This window comes from Glandiceps talaboti, chromosome 7, assembly GCF_964340395.1.
Source record: "Glandiceps talaboti chromosome 7, keGlaTala1.1, whole genome shotgun sequence".
Taxonomy (NCBI): Eukaryota; Metazoa; Hemichordata; class Enteropneusta; family Spengelidae; genus Glandiceps; species Glandiceps talaboti.
In genome coordinates, this window is record NC_135555.1 from 8,753,896 (window position 1) to 8,774,415 (window position 20,520).

Below are 20,520 nucleotides of genomic sequence, written 5' to 3' on the forward strand. Positions count from 1 at the left end.
TCGACGCCATGTTGGAAAATTGAATGGGCGCTTGTTTGTGTGATCACGTGGTTTCAGCTGTTGCCAACGCTCCGGACGCGTACTACATTTTACGTCACTAGCTGGCGCATTTTAGTGTTCGCCGTGCTACAGTACAGGTGCGAACCAAGAAGAGTACTAGTACTACTACAAACAGCAAAATATGAAATACGATAAATGAATTGACAGATGTGACTGGAATTACTCCAATAGGTTTGTTTCTAAAAAGCTGAATTGTGGTAATTATACGGATTCATAAGCTTTTACAAATTCATTCGCATAAAAAAGTATCACAGGGCTTTTTTTATGATACGTGTACACTAATGGTTCAGGTGGACTCAATTTTTAAAATAGGTGGGGTAGGTAGATTTTTATTTTTAAAGGGGCTGGGCAAAAGCGAGGCTGATAGTATCTTAGTTATTTATGCTTTGGAAATTCAGAAAAGTAATTTCTTCCAATCCTGTATTGTGCAATGCAATGAAATCGGACAATCTGGCTGTCAAATTTATATCTCCCGTAAGGGAAATTATGATGACGTGATTTCCTATATACATTTGATACTAATAAAATTAAATATACATACGATTAATATTTTAAAAACGAATAAAAATCCACAAAACAACCCAGAATGCACTGTTAAAACGCACGATGCATGCCAGGCCTGTTGTTCATCGGCGCGGCCTTAGGCATTCTGGGAAACACTTGAAACCCATGTACTCAATGGATATGGCCATATGGATGACATTGTAGAAAGTTAGAAACAACATCTTCTTGCCAGAGATCAATGTCAGTGTCAAGGTCAACTAAAGGTCAATGTAACAGACAGTATTTCGGACAAGAGTATTTTTTGGGGGAATGAATGAAAGATCACGAAATGACTAAAAAGGAAAATATGGATTCATCTTACCTGGGGGATGACTCTGTATATTTTCGGAGAGGTATGGTGAAAAATGTAATGATTGATATCACAAAATGCTCAAGGGTGACAAAACAAAATGTCATCAAGCAGTTTCTGTTATTTTAATATCCTAAACAACATTTTTTTAGGTCCAGGCTAGCTTTTGTCGGACTCCTAGTCTAGTTCCAAACAAAGACAGTATTACGCATTAAAAACTTGAGAAAATGATGAAGTTTTTAATACGTACGTAATATGTCCCTGTTTGGAACTAGACTACCGGACTTACACCTGTTTCTTAGGTTATTCGATCGCGCAAGTCCCACCCCCGGCACTCACCACAAAATATTTAAATATAATACCGTCTAATAGTAATATTTCGCGGTGAGTGGACTTGCGCGATCACAGAAACAAGTGTAATTTTACCCCTTTCATATATAGTTGGCCAAATACGTCAATGTTATCGATATTATCGACATTTTATTGTATTCTGATAGAAACAGTATGATACATATCTCGGGTAACAAGTACCCTGTGGTCCCGGACTACTACCGGTAGTACGTTAGGTTTTGATTTTGTGCTTTGTTTTTAGCTTTCCATCGTTCCGGGATTTGCATTCAAAGCAGTTAGTATTGTTTTGCGTTTAAACTCTGGAAGGAAAAAAGCTCAAGAAAAAAAATACAACTCAAAATCAAAACTAACGTATCTAGGGGCCGGAGTACCCCGGGGGATCAGTCTTCGATCCTGAAATTTACAGTTACGTGTCAAACATTTCATAAACTTGGGTGGCCTTTTGGCTGCCTTTTAGCCATCGATCAATGCCAAAGTTTATTTGAAATATTTAGTTTTTCCTTTATATGATGATGATTGAATAATACAGTACTTGTTTTTCGTAACGTGTTAACAGAATAAAAGAATTAGAAATAAACAACGTCAATATTTTACGAAAAATAACTTTAAAATAAACTTAAAATGAGCAAGTTAAAGGTACCAATAACATGGCGGACGATTGGTCAGCATCGCCATTACTACCGACTCAAAATTAGAAAAGCTACTGTTATTTAGGAAGTCAATCGTCACTCCAGGACATGGAATCTTCGTCAGGGAGCGCAGTGCCTGCTTTTTTAACAAAGCTATTGGCATTAATTGAAGATCCAAAGACAGACGACCTGATCCGATGGAGTCGAGTGAGTAACGTCGTTAGATGACCCGCACTGCACACACTGTTAGTGTTAACAATGTTGGGGTGACCCCCGACGTTGTCCCGTTCTAAGGACAATGTCAAAATTGAATCTAGACTTACTCCATCTGCGAGTAGGACTAGATCTGTAACATGAAATAATACCAAACGTTAGGTTACAGAGTGCATGTCATGCAAAATAATGAAACTTTATGAACAAGGAAGAAAGTACTAAACTGCATCATCATGATTCTTTCAAAATATCATAAATTAAAGATGCAAGTTACAACTATTTAGAGTATTAGCTGATTTAGCATAAGCAGTTTTAGAGACCAATGTGTATTCCACAACTCATGGATTTATGAGATGTAGCTGCAGTACCTACATATCGCATTTCCATTCCGTTTTTACCGACTGATTTCGCAAACCTCGATGGATAAAAGAAAAGGGAAAACGACAAAGAAATGCAATATTACAATAATGCATCAGTAAAAAAAGATATTACAATGCAAAGCTACGAAGTACAATATTTGCACATTGTTTGTGTCAAGGGTAGTAAGCAGGTAAAATGTATTGAGGTTCCCAAACAAAATTATGGTAGATTCATTATATGGAAAACTGCAACTTGTACCCCTTTCCCCCTTTCTGTTACCGGAGTTCCCCAACACTTACAGCTATACCAATAGGAAATTTGGGTAAGTACAGTGTCACAATATGTGCATGTATGATGTATGTATGTATGGATTGGGTTTGTTTTCATGTGGGTTCAGTCATAATCTAAGGTTCAATCAGAGGTCATGACACACAAATCAAAGGAGAGCATGACCGAGAAACATAATTCGCCATCTTTTATATTGCAACTAGTGGTTATTATCGCAATCAGTAACTTAACTCCTGGTGTATCTATATAATTTCATATATTTAGCTACTCTTCCTCCAAATATTTTTCTTTATTCAGCCGAGGAAATTACAAGTGACCTGAGAGGCCTTGTCGCATTAAGTCAAAGAGGACAAGTGACAAAAACCTTTCAGTCAGTTACAGTTTCCCAGTTGAATGAAGAAAAATATCGGAAGATTAAATATAATCATACCAGCTCAAACGTAATTTCTGAAAAATATGAAATAAGAAATAGTGACATTGAATGTTTTGTTTCGCAATACAAGCACTGCAGAATGAATGGAATAGAATGTGTGTTGTGATGTAGAATGACCAGGGTATGAATTCCATATTTCTTGTTTGAACACATTCAACTTGGCCTCCAAGACATAATATCTTCAACATATTTCTATCCTCAGAATGGAACCAGTTTCATTGTTGGAGACCAAGGCAGATTTTCCAAAGAAGTACTACCAAAATACTTCAAACATAGCAACATTGCTAGTTTTATTCGCCAACTGAACATGTGTAAGTATGCTATGACATACTGCCACAAAATTATACATTGAGTCAAATGCAAGAAAAAGGCTACTTTATGAAACATTTTTGTTCAGTGGTATTCACTGCTTTCTTCACCAGAATTCATCAAAAGTAAATTTACATTTGCTATGATGTATTTAGATAGGATGACTTTTAAGGTATGCTACCGTTTTACTACAGTACTGGGTATTTCTTGCCAACTTTTCCCGTCATAATGTGCTAATTGAATAGCATCCCTAGTGGCCAAACTCTACAATCTTTTGTCTTTACAATAGCAGGACTATGTCATCTTCATTGTTTTTTCAACATAGCCTATTTGACAGGTAAACATTGCGGTTATAATGCAAATGCATTGCAGATAACTTTTCCTCAACTTTTTTCCTTACATCAGCACCAAAAATTACAACTACTAGTGTGCAAATACAGTGATCTCAATGCTAATTCTATAGGAACAATCAATTTTCATCCTAATATATTTCATATGGACCATGTGAAGCATATGCTTTGTATAATAACATTAGATTCTATATGTAAAAACAGCACTCGTGAACGGAAAATTTCAAATGAAAGAAATATTGCAAGTATCTTTCTGCCATTTGTTTGTAGATGGCTTCAGAAAACTGGTTGGCATAGAAACAGGAGGTTTGAAATCAGAGAAAGATGAAACTGAATTTTACCATACATATTTTGTGAGAGGTCAACCTGAACTACTTGAACAAATTAAAAGAAAGGTGAGTGGTGTCAGTATAAATGTCCAATCACCTCATTCCAATTTCAACACATCTCAATTTTAATTTGTTTATAAAAACATCTTCTGGAGATCAGAGTCTAGTATGATTGTAACTTGTGATTCTGGTGTTTTGACTTGCTGGTTACTTAATGTCCTAAAGGTATGCATTGAAACACATAACAATATTGAGGGTGCCTGCGTGATATAAACATAACACTACCCCATGTATACTGCAGACTCAGACTGCACTCCTACTCATGATTGAACAATACAACTCTTTGAAAACCCTGCATTCCTACCTTTTAATCCTCCTTCTCCCTAGTGGGTATTTGTTTGTACGCAACTAAGTACAAGTTAGGAGAAAGAGGATTAAATACATGACTGTATTGTGATAAAGAAAGGGTGTTGTGATGTGGACAGGGTAATAAAAGGATGAGTTGAAAAAGGGTGAATTGAGATCTGGACGACGTGATTGTGAGTGATATAATGTATGATTAATACCCATGATGTAACAAGTACAAGATTTTGTGCTATTGACTTGTGTATGCTGGTTTGTGATATAAATGTTAAAGTGTATTGTATTTGGCATTGATTGTATGTAATAGTTGGAAGCATAGAGGGCAGTGTCACAGATTAACTGTATAATATGATGAGCTTCACTGAGTGTGTATTGTCTGGGTACATATGCTCCAGGAAAGTGATAGAACTTCAAAGAACTGCTGGAAAATGCGGTCAACTGCTTGGAACAAAATTGATCGACTGAATGATTGACATTACTGTCATAGTGATCATTAGATTAGTGAGAAATATGTATTTAAAAGCAGGTGTATTAACAAATAGAATGAAGTTTGCTTGGAACGACCAAAGTTGGTCAGAATATTTTTGGAAAACTGATGAAAGACTCATGGAATTTTATTTGACATTAAGTAATATGAGTCCTGATTGTGGTTTTGACATTTACACTTGATAATGTATACCCTCAGATGTATATGATGGTTTCACTGTGAGTAATTTATAGTTTTGTAACTTGTAAACATTATATATTGTATGCATATAGGTGTCTGCAGGTAAAGGGGATGAGTTCAAAGTCAAACAAGGAGATGTGACTAGGGTCCTTACAGAAGTCAATCACCTGAAGGGTAGACAGGAGTCTGTGGATAACGATATCCACACTATGAAAAGGTAAACATCAAGTGCTCAATTCTTCCTCTCCCCCTCACAAATAACTCCCTCCTTTTCATTCCAAAATTCACTGTATGAAAAGATAAATATCGAGTGCTCACTCAGTTCTTATTCCCTCTCCTAAATAACCCCTCCCTACCCCTCGTTCTGAAATTCACCCCATGAACAAGTAAACATAAAATACTCAGTTCAAGTAACCCCTTCCTCTCCCCCTGACCCCTGTCTGTTATATGACATTGCAAATACATAAATCTCTTTGTCTTGACAAATACAAAAAATACCAATACTCGGTGATTAGAATATTTGTGATTCCATCACCAGACGTTTTCCCGTAAATTTATGCAGGAAATCTGCAAAAATGACTGAACACATGTCAAGTTCAGTAGAGCTTCTTTGCATCATTTCAAACTTGAACAAGTTAGCAAGGTATGATTTTATCACCAAAAATCATGTGTAAGATGATAGCAGTTGATTCAAGTGTACTAAGGCAGAAATACAACCCATAACACCAAAGTAAAGCATTTTCTGTATGTACCACAATCATTTATAGCACCCTATGAAGTACAACCCATAACACCAAAGTAAAGCATTTTCTGTATATACCACAATCGTTTATAACATCCATATCAAGTGTAATAGTATATTATTTCATTTGCTAATTGACCACATTAGAAAGAAGGCCACATGTTAGGCTTGTAAATAAACCAATTGAAACAGTATATTATTACTCATGATATGAATACTATAAACGAGTGTAGCACATAGAGAAAGTGCTTTACTTCAGTGTTTCTCATTGTATTATGAATGCTATAAATGAGTGTAGTACATAGAGAAAGTGCTTTACTTCAGTGTTACTCGTTGTAAACCAAAGTCTACTTTCCTGTAAAACATAATATTTAAGTGGGTACAGTAAATTACACCCAATTTGAAGTATTTATAAATATTCACCCACTTACTATAATCCATGGTATATATTTCTTTTATTATACTACCAACTGTACATTACAGCCAATCTCCCTTGGCTATCATTTATGTATTATCGATGAAACGTCATTTTCATATTCTCTCTTTTTTCTTTAATCTGATTCTAATGCAGTATTTATTCATACATTTCGTTGTCTATGCAGGGAGAATGAATCTCTATGGAGAGAAGTACATGAACTCAGACAGAAACATGTCAAACAGCAACAAATAGTAAATAAACTGATACAATTCTTATTATCTCTGGTCCAGCCATCAAGGGCAGGCTTGAAAAGGAAATTGTGAGTATTCAATATGTCAACCTTTTGTACAATATGTGTATATCTGTGTCACATTTATTGAAACTTTACAAGTCTTTGACACCAAAATTTCTCTGGAAAGGGTACTTTAAAAAAAAAAGAAGATACTTCATAGAATACACTTTTTAACTCAAATGATTAAGCTACTCATTTCTTAAAACATATGTATTATATCATTCTGTTTCAGACCATTGATGATTGGTGATAGTTCAGAGAGTCTTGGCTCCAAGGCAGCCAAGTTTGGTCAGCATCATCTCTCAATTCAGCCTACTGCTGGTGCCCATGGTGATGTCACATCCTATGATGTCACAACAGTCAGTATATTAATCATAATTATTGAGTAATCTGTTTGTGCATGTGTGTGAGTATGTATGTATCTATGCATGTATGTATGTATGTATGTATGTATGTATGTATGTATGTATGTATGTATGTATGTATGTATGTATGTATGTATGTATGTATGTATGTATGTATGTATGTATGTATGTATGTATGTATGTATGTATGTATGTATGTATGTATGTATGTATGTATGTATGTATGTATGTATGTGTATGTATGTATGTATGTGTATGTATGTATGTGTGTATGTGTATGTATGTATGTATGTATGTATGTATGTATGTATGTATGTATGTATGTATGTATGTGTGTCTCTATCTCTGTGTCTGTGTCTGTTATCTTGGTGTGTTTGCCATTTTCCATGCTACATATAGATGTGTAGCTGTTGTTGTGTTGATGTTTGCCATTGTTCAATCTGTAGATGATTGAGGAGTTGCTAGTACCTAAGTCTTCACAACCTACAAGAGGAACCAAATTGCAGGTAGGATGATATAAGTCAGAGGAAGGGTAGAACTGGATTGTCATGTTACACAGTCTTTGAAACATATCTCCTAATAGCTAACAATCACCTAGTGTTGTTTAAACCTTACTTACCCCACTTGGATAAAAATTGTGATATCCAACAAAACACTGACAGGTCTTTTATTGAAGTGGTGCTAGCAACTAGTTTATGTGCACAGTTTACACTACCTTAGTTTTGCCATGGAGTTTCATGTTGTCTCCATAGCATAGCATATACTTTGATCAGCTACAGATTGAAATGATGGACAAGGTCAATTTCCTGTACCGACATTGCAGTGTGACAGTTTTAGCATAATTTATCATGTTTTGTTGTATATCTGAAAGATAAACTTATCTGAATATTGTGAACATATTTATTTTGGCTTTTGAAATTTTTGGCAGTATGGCGTTTTAGAAATGTTTCTTCTACTACTACTACTACTACTATTGCTACCATAGTCTTTTAACAAGACCTTGGCACAGAGAGTGAAATGGAAAATTGTTGTAAATGAGTCAATGTGTCAATATATATATATTCAGGATTCCCATCAAACTTAGTCTAGTTCCTGACGGACCGTATTCCGGACTACGTTATCTTCATACTATACCGTCTAGTCAATCCTGTTACTCTTGCACAGAATTCTGTGCTCCCCCATCAGCGTTCATTTAAACATGATGACGTTGTCACATCTCCATGTGATTGTAATTTAAACAGACTGGAGGTGGAGTCCTGGTTGGACATTTGCATATCATATCAGTCCTAGAAACATGAGAATGATGATGACAGCCTGTCAATTTGTGATGGATTGCTACTGACATGCACCATTCGTGTTTCACCCATCATGGGGTTGAAGCCTTGAGTAACGAGATTTACTACACGGTATAGTATGAAGTGAACTAGACTACATCAAACTTACTGTACAATATAAGGAAATCTATAGCAGATTTTACCTGCTTCACCCCTTCTTTTACCAGGGTTCTCAAATCTTAATAGCAAGCACACCAAGAGACACAGGAAAAATTCAACTTATCAGTAATTGTTTCTTGTTTTACATAGCCATCAACAAGTGGAATGGATTTCCTGAGTAGTCTGCAGTCATCATCATCAGGACCTATCATATCAGAAGTGACTGATCCATTAAGTCCAGAGGGTGCACAGACCAGCAAGGAAGCAGCATCATCACTTGATTTTAGTCAGTTAGCTGACACTGTTCCTGAAGAAGCAGTTGAACCGCTCAAAGAAATATTTGAAAAAACTTTTAGCACTGAAGTCCCACAGGAGGATCTGATTGGTGTGTTGCCAGATAACATACTGGGTACAATTGGAGATATTACTGGCTCAAGTTCTGAAACATTACCCTTGTCAGAAGCTGCTGCATCAAATGCTGCATCACTAGAAACATTAATTGGAGAGGAAACCTTGGAAAACTCAAAAGCTTTGCCTGAAAATGAGAGCCAACAGATGCAAGTAGCAAGACCTCAAGGTCTAACCAGAAGGTAATCTAGATATTTCATCGATTCAGCAATTTTCTTTCACAGTCTCTGATACAGTGAGATGTCAAACACTAAATTTTCACTTGGAATTTGTTATTGTTATTTTCGCTAGGGTCTGCTTTTGCTAATAATGATAAAATCCAAATTAGGTTTTGGTAAACATTCTGTACATGTTAGTGATGCATTTGCATAAATAACAATTTTTCATAATTAGGCAATATTTTCTGAACGCAAGCTTTAAACTTCTTATAATTTATTACACATGTTGATGATAACGAAACGCTTATAACCTGTATAGCCTTTTGATGTAGCTTGTATTTTTAATGAATCATTTGCATAATTAATGGTATTTTGATATTAGGCTATATTGTAAGTTTGCAAGTTTCAAATTTCAAATAACTTGGTGTGCACATTGATTATAACAAAGTGCATGTGTCCTGTAATGTTTGTTGATGTAACTTTTAACTTTAATGAGTCATTCAGGGTGTTTATTTTATTGTATTTCTTGCAGCCTCAGTCGACATGAACTTACAGATCACCTAGATAGTATGCAGACAAATTTAGAGAAACTTCAAGACTGGCTGACTGTCGGTAACCTGACAGTTGATGCAAGTACCCTCCAAGATGTAAGTTAATATGTTATCTGTTGTATTGACAGTTATTTATTTGGACAAGCTATATAATACAGGTCTGTACGTACATATGTGTGTGTGTGCATGCATGCATGCAGGTATGCATGTATGTACATACGTATGTATGTATGTATGTATGTATGTATGTATGTGTGTGTGTGTATTATGTGTGTATTATGTGTGTGTGTGTGTGTGTGTGTTTGAACTTGTACAACTTTGACAGCTGTTTGTGTCTTTGTGTCTGTGACTTTGAAGAAGATATCCAGCCAGTAATTCATGTTTCAGCATAAAAAGTGGAACTTCCTCGAGTTCAGGACATTTGTAAATTGTATATACATGTATATGAGTATTGAATATGTGAAATTTATCAGTTTGCCTATTGGTGTGAAAGGGATATTATAGGTTTACCATCCAGGAATACATTCGAGTTTTACCCTGAAGAAGGCAACTGTTGCGTTGCTGAAACGTTGGTTTTAATAAAGATCATCAGAAGATTATAGTGACTGGTCGAGACATCTTTAATTTCTACCTCACACTTTGCCAACATTTAGATGTACTCCCACCCACTTCTTTTAACTTCAATTCAAGTCTGTCTCTTGAACCAATGGATATTATCATTACATTACCATTCATGTATATACACATACATAACAATTCAAACAATTCAAAGCAAGTCACACAGTCACACAGTGTATATCAGCACACTGTAGATCATGGATCAATGAGTCAGTCAGTCAGTCAATCAGAAAAGGTTGTATATTAATATGTATCATTTAATCCAGTTATGAAATGTTGATATATTAAATGCAGTACGATGTTGGTATCCTCTCACAGTTATTTAGTCAATCCGAAGAGGAGCATCAAACCTCTGCAGACAATGTGGTGAGCTAAATCAGTTATCCATTTGATTTAGTCTACTGCACTAATCCATGATCACTGATGGTAGCTCTTTTTTATGTTGGTTATCTAGAATTTGAAATTCAGCCATCATTTCTGGAGGTTTGTGAGTAAAAGCAAACATCATCCTTGATGGACCATGATTGCAAATACTGTGTTTTGGAATCATGCAAGATTACGAGATCACTTTTATTTGAAAACTTATCTCGAAGATCGCTGACATTTCTAGATAACCGCATAAAAGAAGCACCAATGCCTGTCTAAATTAACTATCAGATATAGAAGCCTTAGTCATAGTTTCACGTAAGATAATGATATGTTGGGATAGTGAAAGACTACTAAACTAAGGGCACCAATATAATTGTACTTGACTCACACCCTGCATGTACCACCTATGTTTCTCATTAAATGCATGCATTTTAAACTCTGTCTAATTTTAGTAATTTTCATATTAACAAGGTATGGGTGAATTCAAAGTAGTTGATATCTCGACTGCATTTTGGGTAACAATGTCTCATTTTGTAGAATCAACCCCCTGATTTATTGTGTGTCTGATAGCATGAAATGGAACTCTGTAACACAAATAATTGTGTATCACCAAGATTCATAAATTGATTTCCCAATATGTGGATTGGCATTGAGGAGTGAGATTCATAATTTGATTCATAAACTGTACAAATATATGGATTTGGGGTTGTGTGCTGGGATTCATACCTTTACCTCTCATTCCTCCCAATGTGTGGGAATGTGTACTGGGATTCGTAACTTTACCTCTCATTCCTTCCAATGGGAATGTGTACTGGGATTCATAACTTTACCTCTCATTCCTTCCAATGGGAATGTGTACTTGGATTCATACCTTTACCTCTCATTCCTTCCATTGTATGGGAATGTGTACTGGGATTCGTAACTGTACCTCTCATTCCTTCCAATGTATGGGAATGTGTACTGAGATTCATAACTTTACCTCTCATTCCTTCCAATGGGAATGTGTACTGGGATTCATAACTTTACCTCTCATTCCTTCCAATGGGAATGTGTACTGGGATTCGTAACTTTACCTCTCATTCCTTCTAATGTATGGGAATGTGTACTGGGATTCGTAACTTTACCTCTCACCGTACCAATAAATGGATTGGGGTTTTGTTCTGAGATTAATAACTTTACCTCTCACCCTTTGAATATATAAATTGGTATTATGATGTGAGATTCATAACTGTGCCTGTCATTTCTACTTATGTAGAGTATCCTGCATACCCTGACAGATGATAACATAGGTGCTACCATCACACCAAGTGGCCACATTGTTGGTAAGTTTACATTATATGACCCAAGTGTCTTTTTGGCTGCCTGTTTGTGCAAGTGTATCATGTATTTAAATGGCTTACAATAAAAACTGTGCTAGATCGATGACCTTTATTTTGATATTGATATTTCTTATTGTGTCTAGCTGTGCAAAATTCAAGGCAAAGTGAGCAGATCAGTGATATGCAAATTAGATGAAAAAAGAGACATTTGATATTAAAAGACTGGCTTAACTACTTGGCAAATGGCAACAATCACAAACCAGATTCTATTGCAGAGTACAGTGATGGGTATTGTTGAACTTTCACAACAAATACAAATATGCCTAGCAACAATTACCCTGTCCATAGCAACAGCCAAATTATATGTTACAAAGGTAGTGAAACTGATGGGTTGGTTGATGACTGAGAATTCAAAAATAAACCCAAAATGTGCATAGCAACTATAGCCATGGCAACAACCACAACTTTTGCAAAGATAAACATCCTTCAGTGAATAATGTATGCTTTTGTACTTCAACACCATTGATACTATTCTTGGTGAGGAGTTGAAATAAAATGATTGGGACTTTTCTAAGCTTGTAGGCTTCTTGGGTCTTTCTCTTACCTCATATAGAATCTGTACTTTTGATTCAAATAACTTATTCATGTTCCAATTTCTACATACGGCCACTCAGACTTTGTGGAGTAGAATATCAGATAATGTATACATGTCTAGTGCGTGCCCTGGCACACGATGGGTATTTTTATAGGGGCAGGCTCATCTTCAAAATGCACAAATTGCACATCCTGGAGAAAACAGTAAAATCTTGAACTTAATGTTGTATAATAGTTTTTACCACAAGTGAACAACTGTGGTTCACTCATGCTATAGGTATGATGAAATGTCTGTCTGTGTGTCTGTCTGTCTATCTGTCTGTCTGTCTGTCTGTTTGTCTGTCTATCTGTCTCTGTCTGTCTGTTTGTTTATCTGTATTTCTCTCTGGATGACTTTACCTGTGGTTAAACACTGAAAATATTAACCCATAAACTGTACAATTGTGCTACAACACCATTGGTGCTATTTTTGTACATTGCAGGCAATGAAGTCATGGCATACAGCAGTCCACCTAGTACAGCGGGATTTCTTGCTGATTTAGGGATACCTAGCTTCACTAACTTTTCAGATGATTTAAATCCATTATTTGACACTGATGAACCAGAAGAAAAAACAGATTCTGTTACAACAACTTCATAGAAGCCAAAACCACAGTGAATGTAGTGGACACTGAATAAAAGACATCAAACCATTGGGTTACCATGGTAACATGTTAGCTGCTCAATTTACATGACATTTACCTGATAAGAAATGTGAACAACAACTGGTTGTATGACAGTGATGACATCACTGCATGTAAACAACTGATTTTGTCATAACGGTAAATGATAATGGACTATCTGACACAGTGTAAACAGCAACTGATTTTATAACAAGGATGACATCATTAAGTGTAAACAACAACAAATCATATATGTGACGCAGTGTAAACAACAACAAATCACATATGTGACGCAGTGTAAACAACAACTGACCATATTACTATGATGACATATAAAGCCAATGCTTCAGAACCTCTTGAGTGTCAATATGTATTTCATGTTATTTTATTATTTGCAAACTATGAGAACTGCAAGCTATATTACATGATGTGTTATAGCTTTGGATTGGGACATTTGCAGTTTATATAGTAAAGCCCATGTAATTTTACAACACAAATGAACAATAAAATGAAAGCCACATTTTTCCCAGCATTAGAGTTGTAGTATATCTGTATACCGTCAGGTTGGTTGGATGTGTGTGTGTGTGTGTGTGTATGTATGTATGTATGTATGTGTGCATGTGTGTGTCTGTGTCTGTATGTGTATGTGTCTGTCTGTGTGTGTGTGTATGTATGTGTGCATGTGTGTGCTATGTCATTAATCCCTTGATATTTTGTTCTGTCAAAGTCTATGTGATGTTTAATGAGAGTGAAAAAGACAAAATACATTTAAAGTATAATTAGTATGCAAATAAGGGTAGTATATATGCAAATACGATGTTAGTTTATACAATTGATATGCAAATACGACAGTAAAGCACTCATTCTGTTCACCTGTTGTATTAAAGTGACTTCTACCATAATTAGCATACAAGTAATTCTCATAAATCCCACCTGCAGTGTCACATGATAAGTCAGAATTTTTGGATTTTCCCAGAACAATGGCGAGGTGTTTAGTTTATATTTCAACAATTGTTGTACTAGTTATTGGTTTCACATCTTACTCTGTGTCAGCTAATGAAATGTCGGTAGTTGAACTTGATGCAAGGAACTTTGATGACGTAAGTGAAATTTATATTACTTCAAACTGTGTCACATTTGTAATCCATCATTCAGAATGTTTATTTTAAAGGAAAGGGTTGCTATCTCAAATTCTCACATTATTAGTGACATCTTATAAGTAGAGCCATAGTAAGAATTATATAGATTAATTTCTTGTTCTGGACCTACCTTTTCTATACCTCTGCCAGACATCTGTTTATTACGCCTTCCTTTTAATCTTAATCAGAACCTGGCCTGTAAAGAAAATTGGTTGAACAGTGTAATTATGCTATGAAATACTTGTTATCGGAATATCAGTTCTGTGTAGAGCATTATTATTGTAGGGTCATTACAGTGACGATCTATTACAACTAGTACTTGGCAAATTGTGATAAATGTGGCCAAAAACCTTCGAAAATGTCTACTTGTTTGTAGAAATATTTATTGGCACTTATGACTTATAAAGGAGATTATGACTAAATAATGACGACGGACATACTATGGAGTATGCCCGTACACGTATGAATAACATGCTGTCTTTTCATCAGCTAAATATGTAAGCAGTTAAATGATAATACTTCATCACCGTTGCCTTATAGGTAGTAACCGGGCAACGATTTGCTATGGTTGAATTCTATGCACCATGTAAGTAGCACTACATAATGCAAAGTTTTAGTTTTACACTGATACATGGAATGGGGAGGGTGACATGTGACATTAATTATTTTTCCGACTTCAAGTTTATATGAATTGATGTATTGACCCCCTAACAAATGAGAACAGAGTTGCAAGCATATACTAATTAATACAGTGTAGTATTGTACTTATAGTATTTTGAATTTATAAACATAATTAACAAGATCTTATAACAGACTTTAATGAAAACTAGAATCCCGGATGTGCCTTCTCTTTCTAGTTTCTTTCTCAATGCCAATGTTTTCGTGTAATATATTACCGATATTAGCATGTGTTCTATCTATGTCAGGGTGTGGAGCGTGTAAACGATTTGCCCCAACTTACCAACAGATAGCCAATCACTTCGCTGATCAGTATGACATTATAGTGGCCAAAGTGGACGCTTTTAGAGAAAAGATACTTTCAAAGAGATTCAAGATTTCAAGTTTCCCAACTCTGAAGTATTTTGAGAAAGGTAGCACGGAGCCATTACAGTAAGTATGTAGAAATACACGAGACGCATGGATGCTGAGTTGTATATCCTGCTAATACCACGGCTCCTTTTGATGATGTTCATATTATACAACTTCATCCTCGTCTCTAATTTTCACATACACAACCACATTTACACTCAAACCAGGTCACATTGATCGGTTGTCAGTATTAGTATGAATATACGCTGTCAAGTTATGGTTATTGGTATGTGCTGACGCAGACCACTAGAGTATATAACAATGGTCCCAGGTCATGTTGATGCATAGACCCTCCACCACTGGGTGGAGGGTCTATGGTTGATGCAATTAAGTTATTGTTCATACATTTAAAAAAAAAAACGATGCAATGTATGACATGATTCTATTCTCTTAGCAACACGCATCTTAAATATCTCCAGGAATTATTCATTTAGCTCCGGACCATTGCTTTCGATTCCAAAATACAGCAAGCTGTCGGCATAAACCACATAGCTCTTTACGGCACCGTCCAAGATTCACTGTATTAAGTTATAATTGTGTTAGCGAAAAATGTACTCATGCCCGTGAGAATGGCAATAAAGGTGGCCTCAGTTAAGTCTATGTCTCTCATTGTAACATTAAAAATATTCGTCGGTCGGTTGGTTAATTAAAAAAAAATACAACCCCCTCCCCCCCAAAAAAAACAAACAAACAAACAAACAAAACACACCAGTAAGTATGTGTACATGTTGGCGATACTTTCAATTCATAATTGTGCTTTAACATTCTGAATGACTTGGAAAGGACAATTAAAGTCAGAAGGAAACTTTCAACCATTCGTTTTATTAAAGTTCCCAAATTTCACTGAACGATACTAGTACTTTTCGCTCTGATAAGAGCAGATTTTTTTGTAATCCTGTCTCAGAGGGCATTGGGTTTGTGACATTTCATCAAAAAAAATTTAGATCCGTCGAGTCATGAGAAACATAGCATTAACTAGGTAACGTAAAGGTTGCTTATTAAGCAAGGCAGGTCCCAATAACTTAACCCGTGATGACGTCTCAACAAACTTTAAAATGACAGCAACAAATAGTGCCCCTCCCCCATATTAGCAACAAATAGTGCCCCTCCCCCATATTAGCAACAAATAGTACCCCTCCCCATATTAGCAACAAGTAGTACCCCTCCCCATATTAGCAACAAGTAGTACCCCTCCCCATATTAGCAACAAGTAGTACCCCTCCCCCATATAAGATAACAATAAAACAGTAAATTTATATTTTTGTTAGTACAGATATTATAAAAAATTACGATAAATATATAGAGAAACGATGTGATAAAATAAAATAACATCATGTTTTTGCTAATTTTAGTTTTAAAGGCACAAATAAAACGAAGATAATTTCGTTGATCGAGAGCCAAGTTGATGAATCAGACAGAAGAATCGCATCTCCAATATCCGTCCTAACTACTCTGAATCTGACGCTGAGTTTACAGGACGATAAGGAACGGTTTTGGATGCTAGATTTTTATCATCCTAAAATTGAAGAGTGTCGTAAACTTTATCCAGTATTTGAACGAATTGCCTCTATCTTCAAGAATGATCTAAGTGTAAGTGGTTTTCAAGTTTTATGGTGAATTTCAATTTTGTCTGATAGATTCTGATATCTGTTTCTTGGTTATAATCTAACTTTTATTTCAATTATTTTATGATTGTCATGACACCAATTGATGTAAATTGTAAATTTGCATAATTTTAATTAAAGCCGCGGCTTCAAATACAGATTTAAAGGTAGTAGAACAGTGGACAAGGCTAGTAAACAGCTGATCTCACCTGGTAAAAGCATTAAGTTGGTTATTAGATTTATTGCTACAGAATAACGACATCAATCCATACATCTGCCAATGTCTATCTCAATGTACAGTGTCTATCTCAATCTACAATGTCTATCTCATGCTCCAACGTCTATCTAAATCTACGACATCTATCTCAATCTACAAAGTATATGTATTGTCTTCAACGTCTATCTATCAATCTACAGTTATCTATTTCAATCTCCAACATCTATCTCAAATATACCGAGTGGAAAAATAAACAAAGTATGTCTGTATATAATAGACATGATCAATATATTAATTAATTTGTTGGTTTCTAGATTGTATTTGGAAGGATACATCTGGATAAGGAGAGTCCTGATTCTCTGTTATCTCTACTACAAAGGTGTGTATTACACGTTATCTATATACATCCACCTTACTACGTCATTGTTTTCCCTTGGAACAGTATTGAGTTCTATTCTCGTATAGTTCTTCAAATACTAGTAAGGGACGAGATGAGTAGGATAAAAACTAAATTCTGTTAGTTAGACCTCAGACCCCCATCCCACCCTCTTCTAACTAAGTTGACCAAAATTGAAAATGGTTTCAGATTGTACAATCAATTAAAAATCAGTATGCAGTAGTATATAGGGGTATGAATACAAAGCCAGTATGTAGTGAGGAAAAATAAGACCGTGAGTTCATTTGTTGACACTTTACTGTATTTTAATGCCATACATCTACTAGAGCGAAAATTCTTCCATTTCTAAAGTCGAATTTTTTTTAGAAATATTTGTATTGAGGAGCACAAAACAGGTGTATTAAAAGTAAAATCGTTGTTGTAGGACGCCAAGTAAAATGGCTAAAAAACAACAACCCCAAAGTAAAAGAATTTAGTTGTTTATCCTACATTGAACTATTGATCTTACCCCAAGTTACAAACTTTACATGTCTCAGGAAGTGCAGGTTTATCAATAGCAATTGATACCCTGCTTCAAATGCATTGATTTAGTTTTATATGAAAGCCTATGATGTTATTACAAGGGTTTTCATATTAATACACAGCGTTTTCTGGTCATTGATTATCAGTTTGGCTGACATGACAAAGGTACGTTTAGCCCATAATTGTTGTGCTCGCAGAAAATCTATGACTCCCATGTGCGTTGGATAAATGGCGCCCTCTATACAGTGTAGATGGCGAAGTACGTGTACATTTTCCAGTAAGTTACGATGGAATAGAATCTATCCGAATTTTGTGTATACTCTTATCGATATTAAATCGAAAGATTGTAATATAAACAAGTGAAAAATGAAAGACTTTGTAAGAGAAAACAGTCAACACATTGTTTATTTTGTACAATATTTTATCTATAGGTTTCAAGTAATACATTTACCTACGTTCTTGTGGATTAATACTGGAAGTAAACAGATCAAACAGGTAACAATAGAGACGGCGGCGTCCTTTGTGCTATTTTGTTATATTATTGAGATATGTTTATAAGCTTACATTTTTACTTAATTTTAGCGTGCCAATGGCGTAATTTTAATGTCGAGCGCTTTAGGATTCTTTTAGCAGGTGGTGGTGGTGGTGGTGGTGGTGGTGGTGGTGGTGCCATGGTGGTGGTGGTGGTGTTGGTGGTGTTGGTGGTGGTGTTGGTGTTGGTGGTGTTGGTGATGGTGGTGGTGATAATCATCATCATCATCATCATCATCATCATCATCATCATCATCATCATCATCATCATCGTGATAGTCATGACCATGATGACGACATTAATACTATCAGCATGATCAGATAGACAGAATGCCAACAAGATGCGCAGCTGAAAAGATTGTTTGACCATAGAGGCAGACGACGATGATAGTTTTGCGTGAATTAGATGTCATGTTATATGACAAACAATGTATTCAATTTCACATAATGTTCCATCTCTTTCGATGTTAAGTGTTTCTCTTACCGACCTCATTCACAGTTTCCAGGCAACGAAGCAAAGATGAAACCGATTACTTCAATGGATTTGTTGAACTTTATTAATATTGAAAGTCAGATCTGGCGATCGATAGATGGTGATCTGATGGACAGTGTAAGTCAATTCAAATCACAATCTCTACACCTTCGTTATTTCCTTCTTTTCCTTAGGGTGACAGCTGGAACAATTTCAGGGAATAACTGTGTGAAAGGCAGAGTGCTAATTTCAAGAATATAATTTCAGTTTGAGTGCAAGCCAGGTTATGCTAATACTGTAGTTACACAAAATAAAGTCGACTGTAGTTACATACGGGACATTTGACGTCAGCTGTCTTCTTTTACAGGCTGGTTGCATTATGCAGGTTGATCATCTATTTGGTGAATTTATGCCAGATTTTATGGCGGGAAATTTGGTGAGTTTTCTCATGTGACGTATGACACTATTGTTCGAGATGGGACACATTTGTCGATAGTTTATTTACAGGATATACGCCATTCCATAAATTAAACCGTGAAATTTAATCCCTCAGGGGTTATTTCTAGAATTTTTAACACTCAATATCGAAATAACGTAACCAGTAACTTAGTTTCCGGTAAAGTGAACACAAATGCAACATCACTATTCACTCGTGACTTTTTTTTATACAAATAATTAGATGATGAATGTGAATTAACTTGTATGGACACTAAAAGTGTTACCATTGTCAATTATATATGTTTATTGTGTATAATAAGCCTGTATACACAATTTAACGCGTGTATTGACTCGTCTCTCTTTTCATCATGTATGTGAATCTCTATTCTAGAATCCATTGATTTATGGTATTCAAAGAATTATCCCAACACTTTCTACGGCTTTTGAGAAACAGTAAGTCGATTATGCGTTTTGCTTTAAACAATACAGTATTGAAGAGAGACCAGTTTAACAAAGCACAATGTTTTACTACAAAGTTTATTCTTGTAAAAATCGTTTCTTTTTTATTTTTCTATCGATTTATTAATGAAATCAGGAAATGAAGTTGTCAGTTTATCTGTGACTTCACAACGTAGAACTAGAACTGATGGGGGGGGGGGGGGTATTTAGATTTTGAGGATTTATACGGGTGTCACCCTTCCGATCCGTCATCAATCTTCATGTCAAATTTCCAGGGAATTCCACGCGTTGTTATTATTAATTACAGCATATAAGAACAACCTGGACGGAGTTGAAAGTCAGTACTTTTTTTGTAGGTGCAGTCAATATTATTTAGCTGTTCTGGAGAAGGTTCGACAAGATGGTTTCGCCTTCGTGTGGAGTGAAGCAAATCGTTTGAACAAACTTATTGGTGTGTATCCTATTTCTATGTTATCCGCCAAGTCTTTGCATTTCTAAGCTTATAATTCGATATGATG

General features: G+C 35.6%; 2 protein-coding genes across 4 annotated transcripts; both read left to right on the forward strand.

Annotated features, from left to right (window-relative positions):
- The first annotated feature begins 1,910 nt into the window (after window positions 1-1,910).
- Window positions 1,911-13,646, forward strand: LOC144437648 (heat shock factor protein-like). 3 transcript variants are annotated; one of them, XM_078126636.1, is made up of 12 exons: window positions 1,911-2,100; window positions 3,390-3,498; window positions 4,117-4,241; window positions 5,298-5,422; window positions 6,550-6,684; window positions 6,890-7,016; window positions 7,469-7,528; window positions 8,606-9,045; window positions 9,554-9,668; window positions 10,485-10,556; window positions 11,815-11,881; window positions 12,955-13,646. In XM_078126636.1, exons 1-12 carry the CDS (start codon window positions 2,002-2,004, stop codon window positions 13,110-13,112), a joined length of 1,632 nt encoding a protein of 543 aa, XP_077982762.1. In that variant the 5' UTR covers window positions 1,911-2,001; the 3' UTR covers window positions 13,113-13,646. The 3 variants fall into 3 exon arrangements, with proteins under 3 accessions (XP_077982762.1, XP_077982763.1, XP_077982764.1); XM_078126637.1 differs by having other exon boundaries at window positions 10,509-10,556; XM_078126638.1 differs by lacking the exon at window positions 7,469-7,528.
- A 468-nt stretch (window positions 13,647-14,114) lies between these two features.
- Window positions 14,115-18,660, forward strand: LOC144437885 (uncharacterized). The gene is made up of 6 exons (XM_078126916.1): window positions 14,115-14,234; window positions 14,814-14,859; window positions 15,200-15,383; window positions 16,715-16,952; window positions 17,498-17,562; window positions 18,534-18,660. Exons 1-6 carry the CDS (start codon window positions 14,115-14,117, stop codon window positions 18,658-18,660), a joined length of 780 nt encoding a protein of 259 aa, XP_077983042.1.
- The last annotated feature ends 1,860 nt before the right edge of the window (window positions 18,661-20,520 follow it).

What these genes read in the sequence shown, in the direction of transcription:
- LOC144437648 (XM_078126636.1), top strand. Translation starts at nt 2,002, where the DNA reads ATGGAATCTTCGTCAGGGAGCGCAGTGCCTGCTTTTTTAACAAAGCTA. An exon ending in TTGAACAAATTAAAAGAAAG is followed by an intron (nt 4,242 to 5,297) that starts GTGAGTGGTGTC and finishes GTATGCATATAG; the next exon opens with GTGTCTGCAGGTAAAGGGGA. An exon ending in AAACCTCTGCAGACAATGTG is followed by an intron (nt 10,557 to 11,814) that starts GTGAGCTAAATC and finishes CTACTTATGTAG; the next exon opens with AGTATCCTGCATACCCTGAC.
- LOC144437885 (XM_078126916.1), top strand. Translation starts at nt 14,115, where the DNA reads ATGGCGAGGTGTTTAGTTTATATTTCAACAATTGTTGTACTAGTTATT. An exon ending in ATGCAAGGAACTTTGATGAC is followed by an intron (nt 14,235 to 14,813) that starts GTAAGTGAAATT and finishes GTTGCCTTATAG; the next exon opens with GTAGTAACCGGGCAACGATT. An exon ending in GGTTGAATTCTATGCACCAT is followed by an intron (nt 14,860 to 15,199) that starts GTAAGTAGCACT and finishes TATCTATGTCAG; the next exon opens with GGTGTGGAGCGTGTAAACGA.